This window comes from Xylocopa sonorina, chromosome 4 (assembly GCF_050948175.1).
Source record: "Xylocopa sonorina isolate GNS202 chromosome 4, iyXylSono1_principal, whole genome shotgun sequence".
NCBI lineage: Eukaryota > Metazoa > Arthropoda > Insecta > Hymenoptera > Apidae > Xylocopa > Xylocopa sonorina.
In genome coordinates this window covers 6,607,361-6,628,479 of record NC_135196.1, presented here as the reverse complement: position 1 = coordinate 6,628,479, position 21,119 = coordinate 6,607,361, and the positions used below count along the sequence as shown (strand labels likewise).

The 21,119-nt window shown below is 36.4% G+C and overlaps 1 protein-coding gene across 4 annotated transcripts; it reads left to right on the top strand.

Annotated features, from left to right (window-relative positions):
• Positions 1-14,566: 14,566 nt before the first annotated feature.
• LOC143423250 (actin maturation protease) lies at positions 14,567-19,808 on the top strand. 4 transcript variants are annotated; one of them, XM_076894438.1, is made up of 5 exons: positions 14,602-15,033; positions 15,638-15,821; positions 15,903-16,088; positions 16,173-16,505; positions 16,788-19,808. In XM_076894438.1, exons 3-5 carry the CDS (start codon positions 15,919-15,921, stop codon positions 16,987-16,989), a joined length of 705 nt encoding a protein of 234 aa, XP_076750553.1. In that variant the 5' UTR covers positions 14,602-15,033; positions 15,638-15,821; positions 15,903-15,918; the 3' UTR covers positions 16,990-19,808. The 4 variants fall into 4 exon arrangements, with proteins under 4 accessions (XP_076750550.1, XP_076750553.1, XP_076750549.1 ...); XM_076894435.1 differs by having other exon boundaries at positions 14,567-14,720; positions 15,638-16,088; XM_076894434.1 differs by having other exon boundaries at positions 14,603-15,033; positions 15,638-16,088.
• The last annotated feature ends 1,311 nt before the right edge of the window (positions 19,809-21,119 follow it).

The window sequence follows — 21,119 nt, the reverse complement described above, 5'->3', positions numbered from 1 at the left end:
GCTTCATTAAGAGATGGTGCTAGTAGTTCTTTAGTAGTTTACTTCGCTGTCGATAATCGTGAGCGACCAGTTTGAGCACTTTTTACAGAGATGGCGCCAGGGGTCCTAGAAGAGGATCTATATCATCTGTCTCTCTCTTTCGTATAGCATTTTTATATATCTTTCTCTCTCTTACCTCTAAAGTAGAAAATACCAAATAAATTACAATAAAACTACTGAAATACCCAAAAACTTACAATAAAACTATTGAAATATACAATAAATTAGATTACTGAAATATTTAGAATTAACGTAGTGTTTTGTTTCATTTTATTATAGTAGGAACTGTTTTTTTTATTAGAATATTTTATTACTAAAAATTAAAATACTTTATTAATAAAAATTAAAATATTTTATGGATAGCATACTATTTTTATTCTGTTAATCAGTGTTCGTTCTGAAATGTAATTTAAACAGACATGCAACTTATTGAAAAAGACATACTAAGCACTCAGTATGCTAATTATATACTTTCGTATATGATAGATACTCACTTCATTTGATAAGAATAATGAAAATATTCTGTATCGAGATGAAAGTATCCAATTTGTATTCTTTCTCTTTTAATCTAACTCGAGTGTACGCAGCTACCCTGCGAACGTCTAGCGTATAGCGCATATAATAGTATAACGCATATAATAGTATAGCGCATATACTAGCACCTATTATACTAATTAATCTAATTAATCCTGCGATCGCCAGGTGGCTAAAACAATTGATCTTTCTCGTAATAATAGTTGACACCACAATGCATATAAGGGAAACGTTCGCAGACGAAATTAGGCGATACTCCTCGTAGGAGCGAGGAATTATCGTCTCGTTTCCTTTTTGGCGTCTATGACAGGTTGATTTCGTTCTGTCGAAATCCTTTGATTAGACGGTTGTAATCCAATCTTAAACCGTGCCCAAGCACTTGCCCATGACTGTGATCCCAGCCTATGCTTACTACCCCCTGACGACCCAACCCTTGCAATACCCTCGCCATGAAAATTTCTTCATCTAGGGATTCCAATGAAGGATCTACAGCTCCACAAGGAAGATTTACATCGAGGGATACATCGTAGCAAAGATTCATCATAGCGAAGAAGTGAAGTGAAGTGAAGTGAAAATACATCATAACGAAGACATCATAGCGAAGAAGTGAAGTGAAGTGAAAATACATCATAACGAAGACATCATAGCGAAGAAGTGAAGTGAAGTGAAAATACATCATAGCGAAGACATCATAACGAAGAAGTGAAGTGAAGTGGAAATACATCATAGCGAAGAGCATCATAGCAAAGATACGTCGTAGCGAAGAACATCACACGAAGATACATCGTAGCCAAGAACATCATAGCGAAGATACAATTTAAATAAATCTATCCTATGGCAGCCATTGGCTTCTAATTATTTATTCAATAATTTTTAACTGTATCGTACCACTATATGACGCAATTAATAATTATTCATTAAATAAATAGAACCCGGGTCTCACCACGTGGAGGTTGCTGCGAATGGAGACCCACCCTAACCGCGTCCCATCCACCCGCCTTTTATACAAGATATTATTAAATAAAACCTTCTTCCAATGTACATTTGCAACAAGTTCGATGTTTGATCCCCATGCAAACGCACAGTGGAAGGAGTTTCTAAAAAAATCATCGCGAGAAAGAATTGTTACCAATGAATGGAAACACAAACACCCTGCCTAGCCAATAATTGTTTTAATTTCAAACCAATAAACCTAACTAGGAATGTATATCAACTTAAGAGAAGTGATTCCTACCTATCAATAGTTTTGAAAATGTTTCACCTTACATAAGCAAAGATCTAAGAGAACACAGTACTTGAAGTACCTTGTATTCATGAACTCGAAGTGTTTGCAAAAGCAAACAACAGAAAAGAGGCTTGGAAGCAACGAAGGAAGAATATAATAGAAGATTTTGCGATCGAATTTACAAGATACGAGACAACGAGATATGAGAGACGACAAAAGACGACAGAATTAAAATCACTGGAACATTTAAAACAGCACTGGAAACACTGGAACACCTAAAATAAAACTGGAAACACTGGAATATCTGGAAGAAGAGACGTACAACATGTGAAACCATAACATAGATTAATAGATTACACAAGAAATATATCCAAAAAGCGATACAATACATATAAATATAAATACAAGATAAGTATAATTAAAAGTACACATAACAATGATAATAAAATAATAAATGGGGCAGGAAACGCTGCAATATCTGAAACAAAAATGTACAACAAGCAAAATACATACAGATTAAAAAATGTCACAAAAATATATATCCAAGAACAGAAGCACACACACACACACACATTCGCATATAAAAAGTAACATAGAAGAATATAACCATAATTGAAAATGTACGTACCACTTATATACAAGAAATACTTATTCATATCAATTAGTATTATATGTATATGTACAATCATACCTTCATCTTCCCAGTATCATTTAGATATACGTAGTACATTATTCTACCTCCATAATATAGTCTCATCCTGATGTTATATTAGTTTAATCAAATGGACGTCGTCTCTGCAAAGCTACAAGCTACAACACAAACTTATACAATGGATTAGTAATACTGTACAAAAATTTGACGAGCAAACAGTATAAATCAGATATAAAAAGAAATCATTTTACCGAAATAGCATGATAAAAACATGATGTATGTAACATGTAATAGGAGCAATACTTTTGGTTACAATGTACATTGGTAATAAAATAAAAAGTTACATTCTAATCGCTCTCTTTTCTTATTATTTTTCGTTAATTTAATCAAATTTCGATTCGCTCTTAATGAATCGTTTCAAATGTGAAATATTACTATTTTGATAACGCTTCTCAAAAGTGTCATTAAACTATACTGACTTTCACTTTACAGGTAACTGTATCCTAATATTATTTTCAATTTTTAATGCTTATGCATTCTGATACACAAAACACATAATGGAACGTTTAAACATCAATCAGAAATCAACATTAAATTGAAATATTGTAAGAACCAGGGAGTATCTATTCACAAAAAATAACTGTATTAATTATTTTGTAATATTTTATGACAAACGCTCGATCAGTAGAGATATGAAATAGGGAATTGAAGGAATGAAACCAATTCATCGTCTCTCATTATAATTATTAAATATCGTGAATGAGGTATTCTTTCTTTTCGGTATCAGTTTATTAAACGCGAAACAAAGAATACCTCAAAAATCAATCGCGTTAAACATTTCAATATACTTGGAATAATAATTTATTGAGACACAAACTATCAAAATTAATCGCGACATCAGCCATATTGTCGCAACACTAATTCGCGGGGTGTGTCAAGTAAAAGCAATGGCGCGAGCAGCCATCCCAGGGCGCTTTACTTAATTCGCAACGCTAATTTATACACCCATGTAATTTAAGTACGCAACACTAATAAAGGGGATTTTTAAACAGTGATCTGCATAAGTGCAATGTCACCACGGTGCAATGTAGCCCTTTGGCTACTGTGGTGACTCTATATGCCAGATCACACTTCACTGAGGAAGTGGAAAAATTTATAGATGTGATATCGCAACCTGGTGCGACGTAAAGTTTCCACAGAATTAGTGGAAGGTTTGGGCACTTCATTAATCGCAACACTATCGTGAGAAACGCGTGATTAACTATCGCAACACTAAATGGAATCAGAAACTTAATAACTGAAAACTATTATTTGTACAAGAAGAACAAGATGCAATTACTCGCGATATATGTAAATCGCAACGCTATAAAACTAATTAAAACCTATTAGTACACATTAAAATAGCAAATACAATTTAATATTATTCACGAAAGAAATGTTAGCAAACAATAATTAAATATTCAGCAAACAATCGCGATCACATGGTTCGCAACGCTAAAAGAGCAACCACGATTATCATTTTTACGCAACTCTAATTCAAAACGCGATACATTAATTAATACGCAACTCTAATATAACTCGCGACCTGGATTAATGCGTAACTCTAATAAAAATCGCGATCTAGATGAATACGCAACTCTAATAAAAATCGCGATCTGGACTTAAACGCAACGCTAATAAAACCGCGATTTAGATTTATTCGCAACTCTAATTGGAACCGTAATTAATTATACGCAACGCTACAATTGAAATCGCGATTTGCCCAGCATTCGATGAGCCAGCATCCTGCTGGCTAGAATATACTTCTACTACTACACAAATATGAGCACAGTGACAAAGTAGTAACAAAGAATGACTTTGCATGGAGAGGGTTTCCAGCCTCTGAATGCATAGTCATTAGTAGTTGCCCTCTTCTCCGGGCCTCTTCGGCATATAGCCTCTTCTTTCTTCGGGCATGAAGCCCAGGACCCTGAAACTTACATCTAAGCTCGAGATTCCCTAATCGCAAACCACCAAATGACTCAAAAAATGAATCAAAACATGAAACGAGACTTCTAAACACACGCAAGACGAGCAACGATTTAAGAAATCGTTGTTCGTGCAAACGTGCTAAATCTCGAGCAGAAAACGTTCGTTTCGTGCAAATCGCGACCGCGACCGCGGGTCGATTCGAGAAATCGATCGAGTAAAGCCAGTGGCAAATGGCATCCTCCATTTGCGCCAGCTATGCCGTCGATCTTTCAAATCTGATTTCCTGAAACAGGTTGAACCACGCGAGAAACGCGCCTGCCCGATCGGTGACTGTGGTCAACCTGCCCGGCCCTACCTACTTATTATTAACAAACAAACATACCAGAAGTAAACTACCTGCCTACCTAGCCCTATATTTAAAATAGCAAAAGATTCGCACCAACACATTCGTTCAACCCCCGGAAATTTCTCATTCAAACACTCGGGCGCAAAAATCCTACACTAGAGAGAACGTCCCGGGACGCCTCCGACACCCGAGCTTGGCATACAACCTTGCACACTCTAATGGTACGTACCACTGCTGTAATCGACTGACGAAACTAGTGACCATTGCGTACAACGCTTGTAAAGCGTTTCTATCTACATTTGGAAGTCTAACGTGAAATTTGAAACATTGAAAAAATCTGTATTTTTCACAAAACACAGAAGTTATATTAGCAGTTATATTAGAGGATGTTATTGGAATTGGTACCATTATTGTAATTAAGAATAAATTTGGTACCATTTGCAGGCAATAGTAAATTGTTTCTATGGAAACGACGCACTTCCACGGCCTAATCACACGCATACAACGTGGAAAATACGTCGTGCACGATACACTAGCACGTCAGCCGCGAAAAAAACACATATTATTTATTACACAATCATCGTGCCCATCGCCTTTTCCCCACCCAAGTAGCACCTGGGCACGTGAATGGGGTCCTGGCAATGAACACGGGATTAAACCTGAAAATCCTGATCTAAATATACTGATTAGCGCTTTGTGAAAAATTATTCATCGATAGTTATTACGCTGCACAGAGTTTTATAAATTTAACAAACGTACTCAACTGCTATAGCCACCAGCGTGGTTGACGCATTTTCGCGTCCGCGAAAATAGTTAACGTGACCAGAATGTAATCGAGTAACATCCCAGACACGACCTCCCTTGAGGCAGGAATTGAGATACGCTCAATCAGCACGCCACGAACCCCTAAGCGAGATCCGCAGCTACCAATACCCTTGGTGAGGGTGGCGGGCTCCCCCGTCTGCCCTTCGGAATAGCCGAGGGCCTTACGGACGGGGCAGGGCGCCCATACTGGGACGCTATAGCGACAACTAACAAACTAACCGAACTCGAAGCTAGAAATGCTCTGTGCAGTGGAGTAACTAACTATCAATTATTAAATACTGATCGAGAAATGAGAAAGAAGCTTGACAATTCATTATAACATTATAATGTGTAGAATAGAGTTAAAAGCGCGGCGTGACGCGAACAAAGTGAAGGATTCTTCACTCTAAAAAATGATCGACATCCTTTGCGATGTATTACTTCCGTCGAAACGTACCCTTCCTCCCATGTGATCTTAAAAACAGGCAAAGCAAACCCATAAGAAGTTACTACTACAGCCACCAGTACCAGTTGACGTATTTTCACGTCCGCGAAATGTTTAACGTGACCAGGTGCCTACGGTGACACCCAGGCACGACCTCTCCTTGAGGCAGGGATTGGGATACGCCCAATCAGCCGGCAGTGAACCCAGTGCAGTAATCTAAGTACGCAGTCCACCACTACCGATGCCCTCGGTGGGGGTGACGGACTACCCCGTCTGCCTTTTGGAATAACCAAGGGCCTTACGCAACGGGGTAGAGGCCAATACTGGGACGCTATAGTGGGAACACTTCGCTACTCGACAATGAACGTAAAGTTCATTTATTGACTGACAAGGATAATTAAATTTAAATCCAATGTTATACTTCAGATTGTAGTTAAATTTTAAATTAAAAGTAAATTTAAAGTTATAGTTAAACTTTAAATTGCAATTAAATTTAAAATCATAGTTAAATTCGAAACTAACATTAAATTTAAAATCAATTATTTTACATTCCGTACATTGTAATGATAGAAGGAATTGGTAAGCGTCTCTATCGTTGCGTCGATCAGTATTCAATGTAATATAACTAGAGAATTGAATTTAAATCTACAAGAAATGTACTAATTTCGAGCGATCTCGTCATCAAAGCAATCATTCGAAAATATGAAAATAATATTCAAGCTCGATGCTTTGATTTCAAAATCTACTCGATGCAAAATGTCCTCTTGCACATTTAATACAACATTGTTTCGGCAATCAAGCAAATAAGCTTTAATTACAACTAATTACTAAGCTATACTATACATTAACAATATATTCCATATATATGATATTCATCATATATATGATATACTTTATACATTCAATTTACAATATCCACACCAACATTATTACACAATGATTATAATTATTGCAGAGACGAAGTCGAAGGGTATCCGACTTCTCCACTATGCACTACTACAACAAAACAGTTGTAATATATTTTACTTACTTATTCATAAGAATAAATTGTAGCTATATACATTCATATATGTACATAATTATTAATATTCATAAGAATATATCACTTTTATACATATTCGTGTCTAATATATTACTTCGTTTTAAACTTTCTAAATATACTGATTATGTGTGGATGAATCATAATTATTATAATACTGGTATTTAATTATTTAATAATTATCAGTATTTCTACTATTACATTATGACATTTAAAAACGCGAAGTGCAAGAAGACCTAGCCTGATCTAATAAATAACACACAAAATAAATGTTACTACTCATGGATATAATTATATATCCATGGTCACTATGCTCATCAAAGAAATTCTACGTAATTACAACCAGTCACTCGTGCCGATTTGAACCTTTCGTCCTGCGACATGATTGAGTGACCAGAGGAACTTAAATGCATGCAACTCACAGACCGTAGATCGATGATGCTGCTGATGTCTGGAAGAAGTCATCAGAGATGTCTGGAGGAAGTCATCGGGGATGCTGCTGATGTTTGGAGAAACTGCTGCTGTTGCTGCTGCTGCCTTAGTGATGTCATCGAAGATATGGCAAATGCCTGAAGAAAGTCATATTGTAAATTAAAATTCATGTTACCACACAATCAATCAGTTAAGAATAAATGTTAAGAAGTATTACTTACCTCTAGGAGAACATCATAAACGTTGTCGTCAGGGTAGAAGTGGTAGATGAATCCATCGTAGACGTAGTTGAAAATCTTAAATAGAAACCATATTATTATAATTTGGTCTTTTAAAGTTCGTATTAGTATTTTCAATTATTAATTTACTTCATTGTGATTCATTTCATGACTGCTTACAATAAACTAACCGCAATTATGTTAATTTAATGATTAAAAAGATCAAAAGTTTAACAAATTTGGAATTGTAAATAAAGTACGAAAGATACTTACATTTTTGGCTTTTGAAGCACAGTTAGATCCTTTAGGTAGGCAGCAATGTGACTCTAATACCGTGGCATCAGTTTAAAAAAAAAATATATAAATAAAAGTCTATAATATTATTGCCATTTTCGAAGCAAACACTGACTCTACTTTCGCGTATGAATATTATAAAAAAAAAAATATAATTAAAATTAGAGCAACTGTGCTCTAAAAAATACTGAAACTATTTATCGTAGCAAACACTGATTCTACCGACCGCATTGCGCGCGGTCATCAAAGGTTTCTGGAAGAAAAACATTCTTATTGGGGGAACAAGGGGTAAATAAAAACAACACACAATTTACTTTGGTATTATTCTTCATCTTTCCTAATCGAGCGTTTGTCTTAAAAAATATTACTTTCTATTCTACCTTTTTATTCTATTCTATCTAAATTATCGAACTATGCATAGATAAATATGTATTTATAAGTAAAATAGATTATAAAGTTTAAATATATTGTAAAATATATCTAAATATTATAAACTATTTATGAACCCACTAAAAATTCATGATTGATCTATAAATAATCTATTATGTTTATTTGGTATCAGAAGTTAAAGCGTATTAAGTATTCCTAATTAGTCAGTTTATATAAATATATATAAAATAGACTATAGATTATGATTATGGATCATACGTTATGTAAAAATATGTGTATATAAATGAAATAGATTATAAAGTTTGAATATATTGCAAAATATATTCAAGTATTATAAACTATTTACGAACACATGAAGTATTCATAACTGCTGTATAAAAATTCTATTACAATTATTTTAAATCGAAATTAAAAGCATATTTAATATTCCTAATGAACGAACTATATCATATGTTGTAAATATTTGAAACTGCTTGCAAAACTAATTATTAAACAAATAAATCATTACTTGTTACATGCATCATGTGTTCATCACGATTTATATATCAAATACTACCAAACGATTAATAAAAACGTAATATAAATTTATACAATACGTTAAACGTTCAGTATATCCATTGTTTATTAAATGTAACTGGTTAAAAATCTGTAACAGAACGAAACAAAACAATTAGAACAAATATACAAAGGAATAACTAGTTATATTAACATTTTATAATAAATGAGTTCATAAATCATATTTTCAAAGTACAAGCAAAGTCTATGGACAACTACGAACAATGAAACGCGTAATAAAAGGAAAAGCGGAAAGAAAATTCAAAGATAAATTCATATTCCTAATGATAATGTTCAATAAATAATTAATCAAATGTACAATGATTAAACAACGTTTATAATAGAACAAAAGTGTAATAGAATATTAATTAAGAATACTACGTAGTCGATAAGCAAGCTTGTGAACGTACCTCGAAAATAGAAGCGTCATTCGAAAAGTTATATCGACAGCAGCGGACAACACGTCTTACCACCAGTCGAAGTCGACACGAACTGACTGCTCGTGCCACTCTCGCACGCACCGGAAGCGACCGAACGAGCGCGAAGACGTTCGAACGAGGCCGAAGGCGCTCGAACGTAGTTCTCCAACTACGATTTTACGTTTGATTTCGTGGCCTTGGTATTTCGATATCTGCTTCAACTGTAAACAAATCAGCTAATTGAAAATCTACAACAGAAGACACGTCTCGAAATTGTGAGTTCCAGGAAAATTCTCGTGCGTATTTTCTGAGAAAAGTATGCACTGTTATGTTATGGTATACATTGTCCTAGATAATTTGCACAGAAGTATTGTTCTATGTATATAGTATAGAATACGTCTAACATATAATTTTACACTCTACATATTATTTTATTATCTATATAATGTTAATTGTGAATATTGCAGTACATTATGTACTGAAATATTCGAATTCTTGTCGTACAAACGAAATTATTGCAATAAATTTCTTTCGAGGCGAAATGCAACTATCCGAAGGAAGAAATATTAACTATATGATGTTAATTGTGAATATTGCAGTACATTATGTACTGAAATATTCGAATTCTTGTCGTACAAACGAAATTATTGCAATAAATTTCTTTCGAGGCGAAATGCAACTATCCGAAGGAAGAAATATTAACTATATGATGTTAATTGTGAATATTGCAGTACATTATATACTGAAATACTCGAATTCTTATCGTACAAACGAAATTATTGCAATAAATCCTCCTTTTCCTTTTGTGGGAATTTACGGAAAAATTATAAATTCAGGTAGCCTTCAAGCTTTTGTTTCTTACTTTAACATCTACAACATTCGAAACACAATTTTATACGATATATAAAAGATATGTACTAAATTTTAACAATAATTAAGTCAAACAGCAAATTTTCGCTTAAAAAATCTCGATAATTACTAATAACTCGATCATTTTCGACGAATAATTATGTTATAAGAGCATATATGTACATCTAATTTAAATGGAATTTATGTACAATTTTATATACTATTAAGGTATATAGCTAAATGCATGTATATACTCCATAAATGTATGGGGTAAGTGGAGGACCGTGTTGTGACTGGAGGACCATTCAAAATATCTTAACGATAGCTTATGAGAACACATAGAGAATACATAGATGTAATAAAAGGTGGATGGGATTAAGATTTTAGAGATGAGCCTTAATTAAAATATTATTTAGAATAGTATATATGTAACTTCAATATGTGTAAAATATATGGATAGTTGTATATAATATATAAACTACTGCATTAAATTGTTAAGAGCATAAATTTAAAAGAAATATATCAAAATTAATCAACCACGAACTGTTATAGCATAATAATGTGATTGCGTCAACGAATGAGGGGTGGGAGGCACAGATTGGGAGGGGTATAAAAGACCGTGCAGTCCCCAGCACAAGTTCTTTATGTGCCTGAACGTCAAGGCTGAAGGGTCTATGGTTGGGTGGGGGTGTCTCTAACTAAACGTGAAGGAGTTACTGGTGGAGATACTTCTGGTGGACAAGCCAAGGGTGGAGGCGCTTCTGGTAGACAAGCCAAGGGTGGAGGCGCTTCTGATGGACAAGCCAAGGGTGGAGGCGCTTCTGGTGGACAAGTTAAGGGTGGAGGCGCTTCTGGTGAACAAGCCAAGGGTGGAGGCGCTTCTGGTGGACAAGCCAAGGGTGGAGGCGCTTCTGGTGAACAAGCTAAGGGTGGAGGCGCTTCTGATGAACAAGCCAAGGGTGGAGGCGCTTCTTGTGAACAAGCCAAGGGTGGAGGCGCTTCTGGTGGACAAGCCAAAGGTGGAGGTGCTTCTGGTGGACAAGCCAAGGGTGGAGGTGCATATGGTGGAGGCGTCTGGAGCAGTAGAACTGGTGGAGGGTGAGTGAACAATTTTAAGATTCAAATAGTTTGTTGTGGGTGTAATTACTATTTTAAGAGATGAATGACGTGGAGGCTTTTATACCTACCAATTCACAATAAATTTTAATTATTTGAAATTCTAAATACTATAATTTCAACACATAGAACTTTGTTATCATTAATTTCAAGTATATCTTATACTAAATAGTTATCTTAAAAGGATTATTCGATTTTATAAAATTAATTCGGTGTTGAACTATACTGAAATTGAAATTCGATTATTGGGTCCCTGCGTAGTCACCTCCACGGGGTGGGCCTGGGCCCTTGGTAACGTCTTCGAGAGACCGGTCTCTCGAAAACGATATCATGCTAAGGACTACGCACGTAGATATAAGTACAATTGTGAACTCGATACTAGAAGTATCAGAACCAGTTAAAAGATCACGATTTATAACTTTTATCTTGTATAAAGATTTCATAGATTTACTTTTATTATTTCATTTATTCATTTCGTTATTCAACTCTTATTTCATTAATTTTGTAGTAGATTAGAATAATTTAATCACTGGTACTTTTAGTATCGAGTCCTTTGCAGTACAATTTAAATCTTTCAAGTCCTTTTCAGGGCTTTGAAACTTTAAGTTGGATTGCAAATAGTTTAAGTTAATTTTAACAAACATATCTGTACAATCACATAATATAATTTTATAATTGTATAACCTGAATCCCTTCTATCCTGACTTCCCTAATTTCTGTCAATCGAGTATAATCATGGTTAATGTTAATCAGTTCATTGGGTTGTATTCTTATTATTTTTTGGGGAGGTTTAATACTGCAAGATCTACAGTAATTTCTATTTCTCTGTAATGTTTGTTCTCGACGGAGGGTTGTTTGATGATTGGAAGTCCACTTAATCTCTGCTTTATTTTAATTTCTGCACTTCTAAGTTTCTTTCAATCATCCTGGGGGTTGATCAATGATTTCATATTCATCGATTCTGTGATCCTGAAGCAGTTTCACTATTCTTTTTATATTTGGAAACGAGAAAATTACATTTCTACTGAATACAGCGTTGGAGTTCCACCTTTTCCAAGATTCTTTCTAATTGTTTCACGTGAACAGATAATCTGAAATTATAATCAATGAAAGCTTTTTTCGTTCTCTCTTCATCTCAATTTCTACGTTCGACGTTGGATCACAGCTGGATCACCGCTGTATTGCCGTTGGATCGCCGTGGGATGCGTGCGTCCTTAGTCATAAGCACTTAGATTTAAGTAATTTAATTGTAACTAATTGTAACAAAATTGTAAAGAAATCCATTTTCTTATCCAAAGTGAGAAATAGCCATTTCTATAATCGCGTTTAGCCAGTACCGATAAGCATGCGTTACATTCTCCCTTGAGCATTCTAAGTTTCTACTGCGTGAAATCGATTCACGTAGCTTTTCGTTTCTTTTCTTTTCTATTAGTTCGAGATTTCGTCTTCCATCGCCACGCAGCGAAATAGTCGATACTCAATCAAACTGATGTGGTTTTCGGAGCCCATTGAGATTTCGCAGCCCTTGTCGATTGGTACGCCCGTTGGGTACTCGACTTGGGTATAGGCTTAGTACATTGGACGCGCTCACGCGGGTTCGTTCCGAGTAGCTCCTACCCCGTGCCGCTGGGGTCTTCGGACCTGCTGTAAGACGGTTTGGGGCGGTCTACGAAGTTCGTTCTTGTCGTTGGGCAATGCGTCCTAATGCTAAGTCTCGCTGAATTCTTGATGGTACCCGCATTCACCATTGGGGAGAGCGTGGTATCAGCTGTTTCGTCGTAAGACGTGACATAAACTGTTCGCGATTCGCGTCGGGTACGCTTCGCCTAGTGACTAGTGCTGAAGCATCGGGTTAGAATGCTCTCGCGAGAATCTAACGCAGGTTTATTTGGTACTTGTTCGTTTTTATCGCGTCGCGAATTTTATCTCAATTCTTAGTTGAAATTAGTCTCTTTTCTTAACTTTAACTTAACTTAATTTTGTCATCGTCTTAAATATAGTACCGTAGAACACTTTAATTTTGTTAAAGTGTCAGTAGATTCACTTTACGAATTTCACTTTTGGTAAGATAATGGCATTTCTAATCATCCCTCTCGTAAAGTCCATACTGCAATCTCTAAAATCTATGTTAGATTTTGGAGAATGCATTATGGATTCTGGTCGTTTGAAATTTACAAGTAGAGTCAGTCCTCGGTACCTTCTGTACCGAGAACACATGAATGTAATGGAGGGTGGATGGGATTAGGGAAATTAGGGATGGGTCCTTGCGTAGTCACCTCCCCGTTGGTGGACCTGGGTACTTGGTAACGTTTTTGAGAAACTAATTAATTTCTCAAAAACGATATCATGCTAAGGACTACGTGCGTAGATTTAAGTCATTTGCAATTCAGTCGAAACTTAAACTTATAATTGCTTGTATATTTCCCGCTTTAGAGATACGGGAGAGAAAGATATATACGAAAGCTATAGGAAAGAGTGAGACAGATATTTCGGACCCTGCTCTTGAACTCCTGGCTCCATCTCTGTGGAGAGTGCTCAAACTGGTCGCACATAATTAACGCGAAGTAAACTACTGAAGAACTGCTGATGAATGAATATATAACTAAGCTAGTGCCTCAAAGAGTGCTGTCACCGCGTGCCATCACAACCGTCGATGAATGCGGACGTAGATGGCTATGGAAGTGATGTCACGCGGCGCACGTAACATTACAGTGCTCATACTGTGATAAAGTTGCATTGTTGGGGAAAAAAATAGAACAATAAGTATCCTTTGTACCTTCCATCAATTATCACAGCGCGAGAGAAAAGGTGATGACTCAAATATAAAAGCATTTGTTAGATACAAACTTCTAGTCTACTATGTTCTAAGATTCATATCGATTACGCTTCTTTTCTGCCATAAACAACAAAATTCAAACGCGAATAAGCAAAAAACAAATAGAGTATATAACAGTACAGAGAATTCCAAATCCAATATTACCATTCAAGTCCAGAAAATTGCAGTTACTTCAATCTCATTCAATCTTTCAGCCATCAGCTACAGTGTCATCGTTTAAATTTCGCGATACGTTCCATTCTCGTTCGAGGGCGAGACGCGGTGTATCGATAGATCGAATCGCGCAACGCGTTCTGAGTGGCGGTCAACGATTGGCCGGTTCGAAACGAGGCGTCCAATCAGATCTCGTAGTACTATCAAAATCGCACGGAAGCCTTTTATCCATGACAGGGCAGCGTGAGGAGTGCGGCCTCTCGTGCGATACGTACCGAAATCCCCGCACCTGTTTCAGTTCGAGCCGGAGTGAAGAGAGATAAACAATATATTTCCCGAGGCTAGGGTTCTTGCAAACAATGCACTTGCCTAAACTGGTGAATCATCTTCGTAGCTGCAGCACGTACGAGAAATTTCTTATCAGACTGTATATCGTGACATACGCCTGCGAATAAGGCAAAGTGCGCTATGCCAGCCTGAGAACTCTCTCGGGGAAGAGGATTAAAATTGTAGCCGTATCGGGGGAGTTCTAATTGTTCAATCGGGAATTCTCGTGCGTCCTGGCGTACCCTCGATATCGTCACGTCAATGCTCCCGAGTGTTAATTCTTATTTCTACCCGAAGAATTACATAATGTATGTGCATGAGTCACAGCGTGTATAAAGGGGGACGTGCAAACGTCAAAATCGTGCTGCAGCGATTCACTTGCATTTTAGGTACGATAAGTAAATACCGACCGTTCGATTGATTATCCGATCCGAATTAAATCTGTCGCGTTCGGCAATCGTACTGCGTTGGATCGGTAATCGTCAGCCGACACGTATATCGTCGCCAACGGCTAATTCCATCCAACGTCGATCGCGCGACGTGCTGCCATTAGAATTTTCGCAGCAAGACGTTGTCTCGCGTTAAAGGCCTTCTGAAGTATGAAGTAGGATATTTTAGAGTGGGCTAGAAAAATCGCTGTGAGTTGTCGCGCAACCTAATCGATTTTACGGAAATGCTCGCATCCGACGATATCCTTCGGAATTTTCACGATTTCACGTCCACCGCGACGATGACGAATACCGTGTAACATATTCCTCAAGGTTAAATGATTAATGGATAAAGGCGACAGTACCAACACGGTGTTCGCATGTTCTCGTTTTCTTTTTCCCCGTTCTGTTGCATTTTTCCAACGACTGTGACACTGAGCAATTATTAACACTCGGACGTACGGAGTTTCGCATTTTTTAAATGTCTCGAATATAATTTACCTTAGTTACTGTTCGTGATTGCACATTACAGATCGTATGCTCTGTTTTCTCATTGACATTTCAGCTTGGACATCCGGAAGATTCTCTGACGGTGCATTTACAATGAGCAATCGACACTGTAAAACTTTCCAGTGAGCGGAAAGAATACCACTGAGAGATGGCAATATTCAAATTGAAAATACTGAAGTGTAGGTGCATGATTTCGTAGTTGTGAAAGCGATTGTCGTTTTACCTTAACAAGCGACCAGGTATTTGTTAACCGAACAAAGTAGCTGTTCGTATTGTATTTATTACTGAAAAATGCCAGCACCACCTCCACCTTTATCAAGTTTGCCAGAGGCACCTATGTGTGAGAAAACCGAAGTGAGCGATGCAGACTCCCTGCCGCCTTGGGCTAAAATTACCCTTACATCTGCAGAAGCAGAAATTGAAAAGCTGATATCGCGAAATGAGCTGAAGGATGCTGAAGTGACGTATTTTTGTCAAGTCGAACCAATTCTGCAAGACGGGCCACAGTAAGTTTCATTTTTTAATTTACTGCTAGAACTAAAATGTGATCAGATCATAAATGTTAACAATAATGTATTACTATGCAACAGATGCGGTTTAGTGGCACTTGCTATGGCATCACAAGAATATACAAAGCCAGTCTCCGTGAGTCAACTCTTAGCCGAGGCTCGTGTTAGGGGTTTCACACAACACGGAGAAGTGTACAGTGTTGATTTTATGGGTACATTGGCAGCTGAATATTTACCTGACCACAGACCGGATATCTTAGTAGATTTACAACAATGCCCAGATACATTGACACATGCTTTAGCTCACGGTGCAATGGTATTAATTCCATACGATTCCGATTTCAATCATGCTCCATGCTTAAAAAGAGGCCATAAAGCCCATTGGGCATTACTTGTCGGTCTAATTTCATCTAGGTACGTCTCAGTCTCTTCCATATTACTCATTTCAATACAAAGAAAACATACTTGGAGCGCAGTTGTTACTGGATATATTTACTAAATTTAAAAAATCATCCCAATTATTGCAAGTAACCTCGTCAGTTCTAAACGTGAACGACTAACCTAACCTTTAACCAAATCTTGATACTTTATCTTGAATGTTCGACGTTAGATCAAAGTAACAACTGCGCGACGTTATGGAAGACCAGGGTCTTAGATCGACCAACTTTAAACATACATTTGTATTCGTTTCCTCAGACAAGGATATCATGTCTTGGCGCGTCACGGAAAATCGCGTCACTTAGCTTGTTGGCCGTTGCGCGACCTAATCGAGAGCAACGGCAACTTGGAGGAGGAAGGAACAGCCAGACACGCAGGTGGATACGTGATACCAAAGGGAGGAGTTGGCGGGCAGAGAGGTTTGCGCGGTAGGGCACTGGCGTTGCACCCGTACATATAAGATCGTGTATACAAGAATTGTAGGTAATTGATATATCACGTGCGAAAGAACCGAAATTACTACTATAACAATTACTGTATCCACGTTACATGGTATATGGTAAATATTCAAAGGCATAACGTTTGCACAGCTGCTACAGAAATTTAATTACTTGTGAAATCATGAACGCTTTTAAGTAACCGTACGTTTCAACTCGCAATGCATTTTTTTTGTCATTTTGATCCGACGGGGATCAGCCGCGATTCCCGTATCCGTTATTAGATGTAACCAGCGGGCGATATATCATTCAACAAGGTCCGACACGCAATGTAAATAATGATTTATTAACGTATGTTCGACTTACATGCACGCGAGAATGATTTGAAAGATTCTTTACTTGTTTCGACGCATCAGACTCCTTTAATATTGGTCAGGAGAAAGGAGGAAAAAGAATAGAAATGGGCATGTACACGTGCGTGGGAAAAGACAAACGTGGAGGGAAATGAAAAGAAGTCTATAAAAAATATCTGCATAATATTAAATATCTAAGTGTAATAGCTAGGATTTATCGGAATCGTAACACTAGCCGGAACGAAATGATATAAGTATATTTATTTAGCGAGGGAATCGTAGTTTTTTTTTTTTTATTTTTTTATCGATAATTATGGACTTTCATTTTGTGTTGTCATTACGAATAAAGACTAAGAAAACCCTTTAGCAAGAGTCTCGCAATTGCATTTCAGGCAATACAACTTAATGTTCGTGTGTTGTATCTGATTGGGCGCATTGCTTTTAAGATACGGAGTAAATTATTACGACGATTAACAAATATTATGATACGTATAATATTCAATACATATATATATACATATATATATATACGAGGTATTAGACTTACAACTCACGCAAACTAAGGAGTCTTTATTTATTCAAAATAAAATGATCAATTTACTTTCGGATTTATTACATATCATTTTTGTATATAAACCACAGTCTTCAAAGCCTTTACTATCTTATACGTAGGTGATTAACGAATTAATAATTGCCTAAGAGATATTATATATATCAACGGAATTGTACGGTGAAATTCAAATTGAAATTCGCATTTTTTCAATCTTACTAGTCAGAATCTTTATGCTTCTACTGAATCGTATAAATCGATGATTACACTTATCGTTTTCGTAGCTACTACCAATCTCTTTATCGAATATAATATACAAATATTATACACAAGTCTAAGCTTAAGAAATCTATCAACAATTCGTAATTCGTTTTATAAATGTATCGTTAAACATTACGTCGCATCGTTACTATTCCGAGAGTCTTGGAAGCAACGCGCATCGAAGAAAGAATCTTACCGTGTAGAACTCGACGATATGCTTGTTTTACTATGTATTTACCGGTATGTAAAGTACCAGTATAGTCCTTACTAATATTGATACGTAAAATGATTAAAAAAAAAAAGAAAGGGAAAAAGAAAAAAAACGAATCACGAAACCCTTGAGATACCTTATAATTAGCTTGATCTCCTAAATTGTGCGGAATCTCAAGCGTTCGCCATCGACTTCGTCGGATAAAGACACGTGAGAGGCAGGTTCGAAAGAGATACTATATTATTTGTAGACTCCCTTGTGTGGTTTCGGAATACAAGCAAACAAAGAGCAAGGAAAAAAGAAAAAAACGAAATACCTTTCAGGTGAATACGAGAATAATAAAAACTGTACCCAAGTGCCGCAAAAGTAACGAGGTTCATTCATTGAAAACGAGAATAATTATACGCCGTGCCTATTCTCAGATCGTGGAGTATTTCATTTGGATTTGTTAAACGCGCCGCAATCAAAATGCCCCTTTGTAAAAGGAAACGGACGCTGTTTTCGTCGGTACACGTGGCTTTTCTGTTTCCCCGCAACATTTCTAAGGATAATCAAAAGACAACGGGTATTTTTCCTGCCCCAAGTGAACCCGCGCGTATAATAGAAACGTAGAGATTCTCAAGTGTAACAAAAACTACGGTCTTCCGTCACTTACCGTGTCCCCAAGTCTTTTCACGGAGCCGGAAGGAGTTGAACCGAGGTTTTATTTCGCTCGCGCACCGCGACTCACGATGCAGCCTGCTTTACCCGGCTTACTATCATTTCAAATGTTTCTACTACGATTTCAATTCCATACGAAATGTCCCCTGCGAAAATAGCAGTTTCTTCGAGCAGTCAGCGTCTAATAACAATAAAACTAAACTAACGATCTTCTCATACAAATCGCGAGAACTGCATTGACGTTAATGCATTTACAAAATATAGCATTTCGTAAATTAAAAGGAAAGAAATGAAATTCGCCTCTGCATTTTAATTGCCCTTTCGATAAAATGGAATTATTGTTGTTAAACGCTGGGAATGATGGAATTGCCTAACCTTCGTAGGAAATATTTCGATGGAATTCTGATCGCAGCAAAAGTTAAAGGATAAAGTCAGGCAGAGTGGAAATTTGTATGGAATTATATATTTCTAATCGATGGGAAAGTTAAATTCGATTTAACGGGAGGGTTTCCGAGTTTCTGTTTGAAGAATTTTAGTTTCACCGATATATACGTATCCCTTATACATTTATATTGATGATTTCCGTTTGTATCACATCTGTATGATTCGAGAGGTGCAAAGCCAACAACAGCCAAGAGAAAACGAAGGCGGTACATGTATCGTGGTGTTACGTTGTAAGAGATTAATTAATATTGTGATCATTGTTAACAATTGTTTCTTTTTTCTGTAACTCGCGTATTTTACTTGATTTGTTGTCGGTATTTAGCTTTAAACGTGATACAAAATATAAAGAGATGTTATCATTTACACACGCATGTTTTCATTAAGATTTACTTTAAACATTCCGTGTTGTCTCTCAGTTTTCTCTCTTTATCTGTCTTCTCTGCCTCTCCTACTCGATACTCTGAAATCATTTCCACGAGGATCAGACAAAATGGACGACTGCGTCTGGCGTAAGAATGGCGCGTCTATTTTAAAGGAAATTGATTTGGCCAACTATTTTTAAGTGGAGTGCAAATCGATTTTGATAAAACAAAAATATATAGGTACGAATGTACAGGCGATTTGTATACGTACATTTTTTTTATATTTAATGCCAGATAAAAAGAGAAACGATTATATTGGTCCGTGGATGAGGCTTTTTAAAATTCTCTAAATTTTTATCGCACAACCGTTCGTTTGTTTTCCCAAGAGATTGATTCGACTCTCTTTCTGGAAATCGACCAAAACAGAAAACACGGGTGCATAAAACTGATCCATCGACGTAGAAGTGAACGATTCTTTCGGAAAACTGATTTAAGATCGGCATCTCCTTAGTCGAGTGTAATAGTTGGTGCTATATAGTAATTTCCTGAACTAGTGAGAGAAAAGTGTGCCAATCTGTATATCTTTCAATCATGAACTCTACACACGATGAAAGTTGAACGGAAATAAATAGAAAAAAAAGAGAAAAAAAATAGTAGTAATATTTAAAGACAAAAATAAAGAAGAGAGGAAATGGAAATGCAAAGAGGAGAAGAATGTGGTGGAAGAAGAAGAGATGTTGAATGGTTCGGATAATACAGGTGCGCTGGGATTGCAATAGAATATCGAAAACTGCGTTACATTTATATTTCAAGCTTACAAACATCAACAACATAGTTTTTTCCACTTTTATCCGTTTATATTGTAGCTTCTCCTTATTGTTGCCTTCGTTCGTCTAAACATACAGTTACCACGAGTTTTCCTCTATTTTCTAATTACATTGTATACCAGGCTTGTGTCCTGAGATGTGACCGGCAATTAGAAACGTCTTCTGTAAATAGGAAAAAATCAGCGAGCGACCGGAATTTGATCAATTTCGTCACCGATACAACGATTCATCTTAATTTTTGCTCCTCCGTCGTGAAAGAATGCTGTGGAAATCCAATTATACGAATATACATACATACATATATATATATAGTCGAACAATTCTATATTTGTTATAAATTGTAAAATTGCAAATTATTTTTGCCGTTTTATATTGTCTCCTACATATGCATACACAGACAGGTTTGTCTGACTGTGTATGCATATATATATACACACATATATATTACATAATAATATATACATACACATAAAATATTTTGTACA

Bases quoted from the DNA above. Each gene is read 5' to 3' on its own strand.
- LOC143423250 (XM_076894435.1), top strand. From the start codon at position 15,874: ATGCCAGCACCACCTCCACCTTTATCAAGTTTGCCAGAGGCACCTATG. The intron at 16,089-16,172 runs GTAAGTTTCATT...ACTATGCAACAG, and splicing joins ATTCTGCAAGACGGGCCACA to ATGCGGTTTAGTGGCACTTG. The intron at 16,506-16,787 runs GTACGTCTCAGT...TCGTTTCCTCAG, and splicing joins GTCGGTCTAATTTCATCTAG to ACAAGGATATCATGTCTTGG.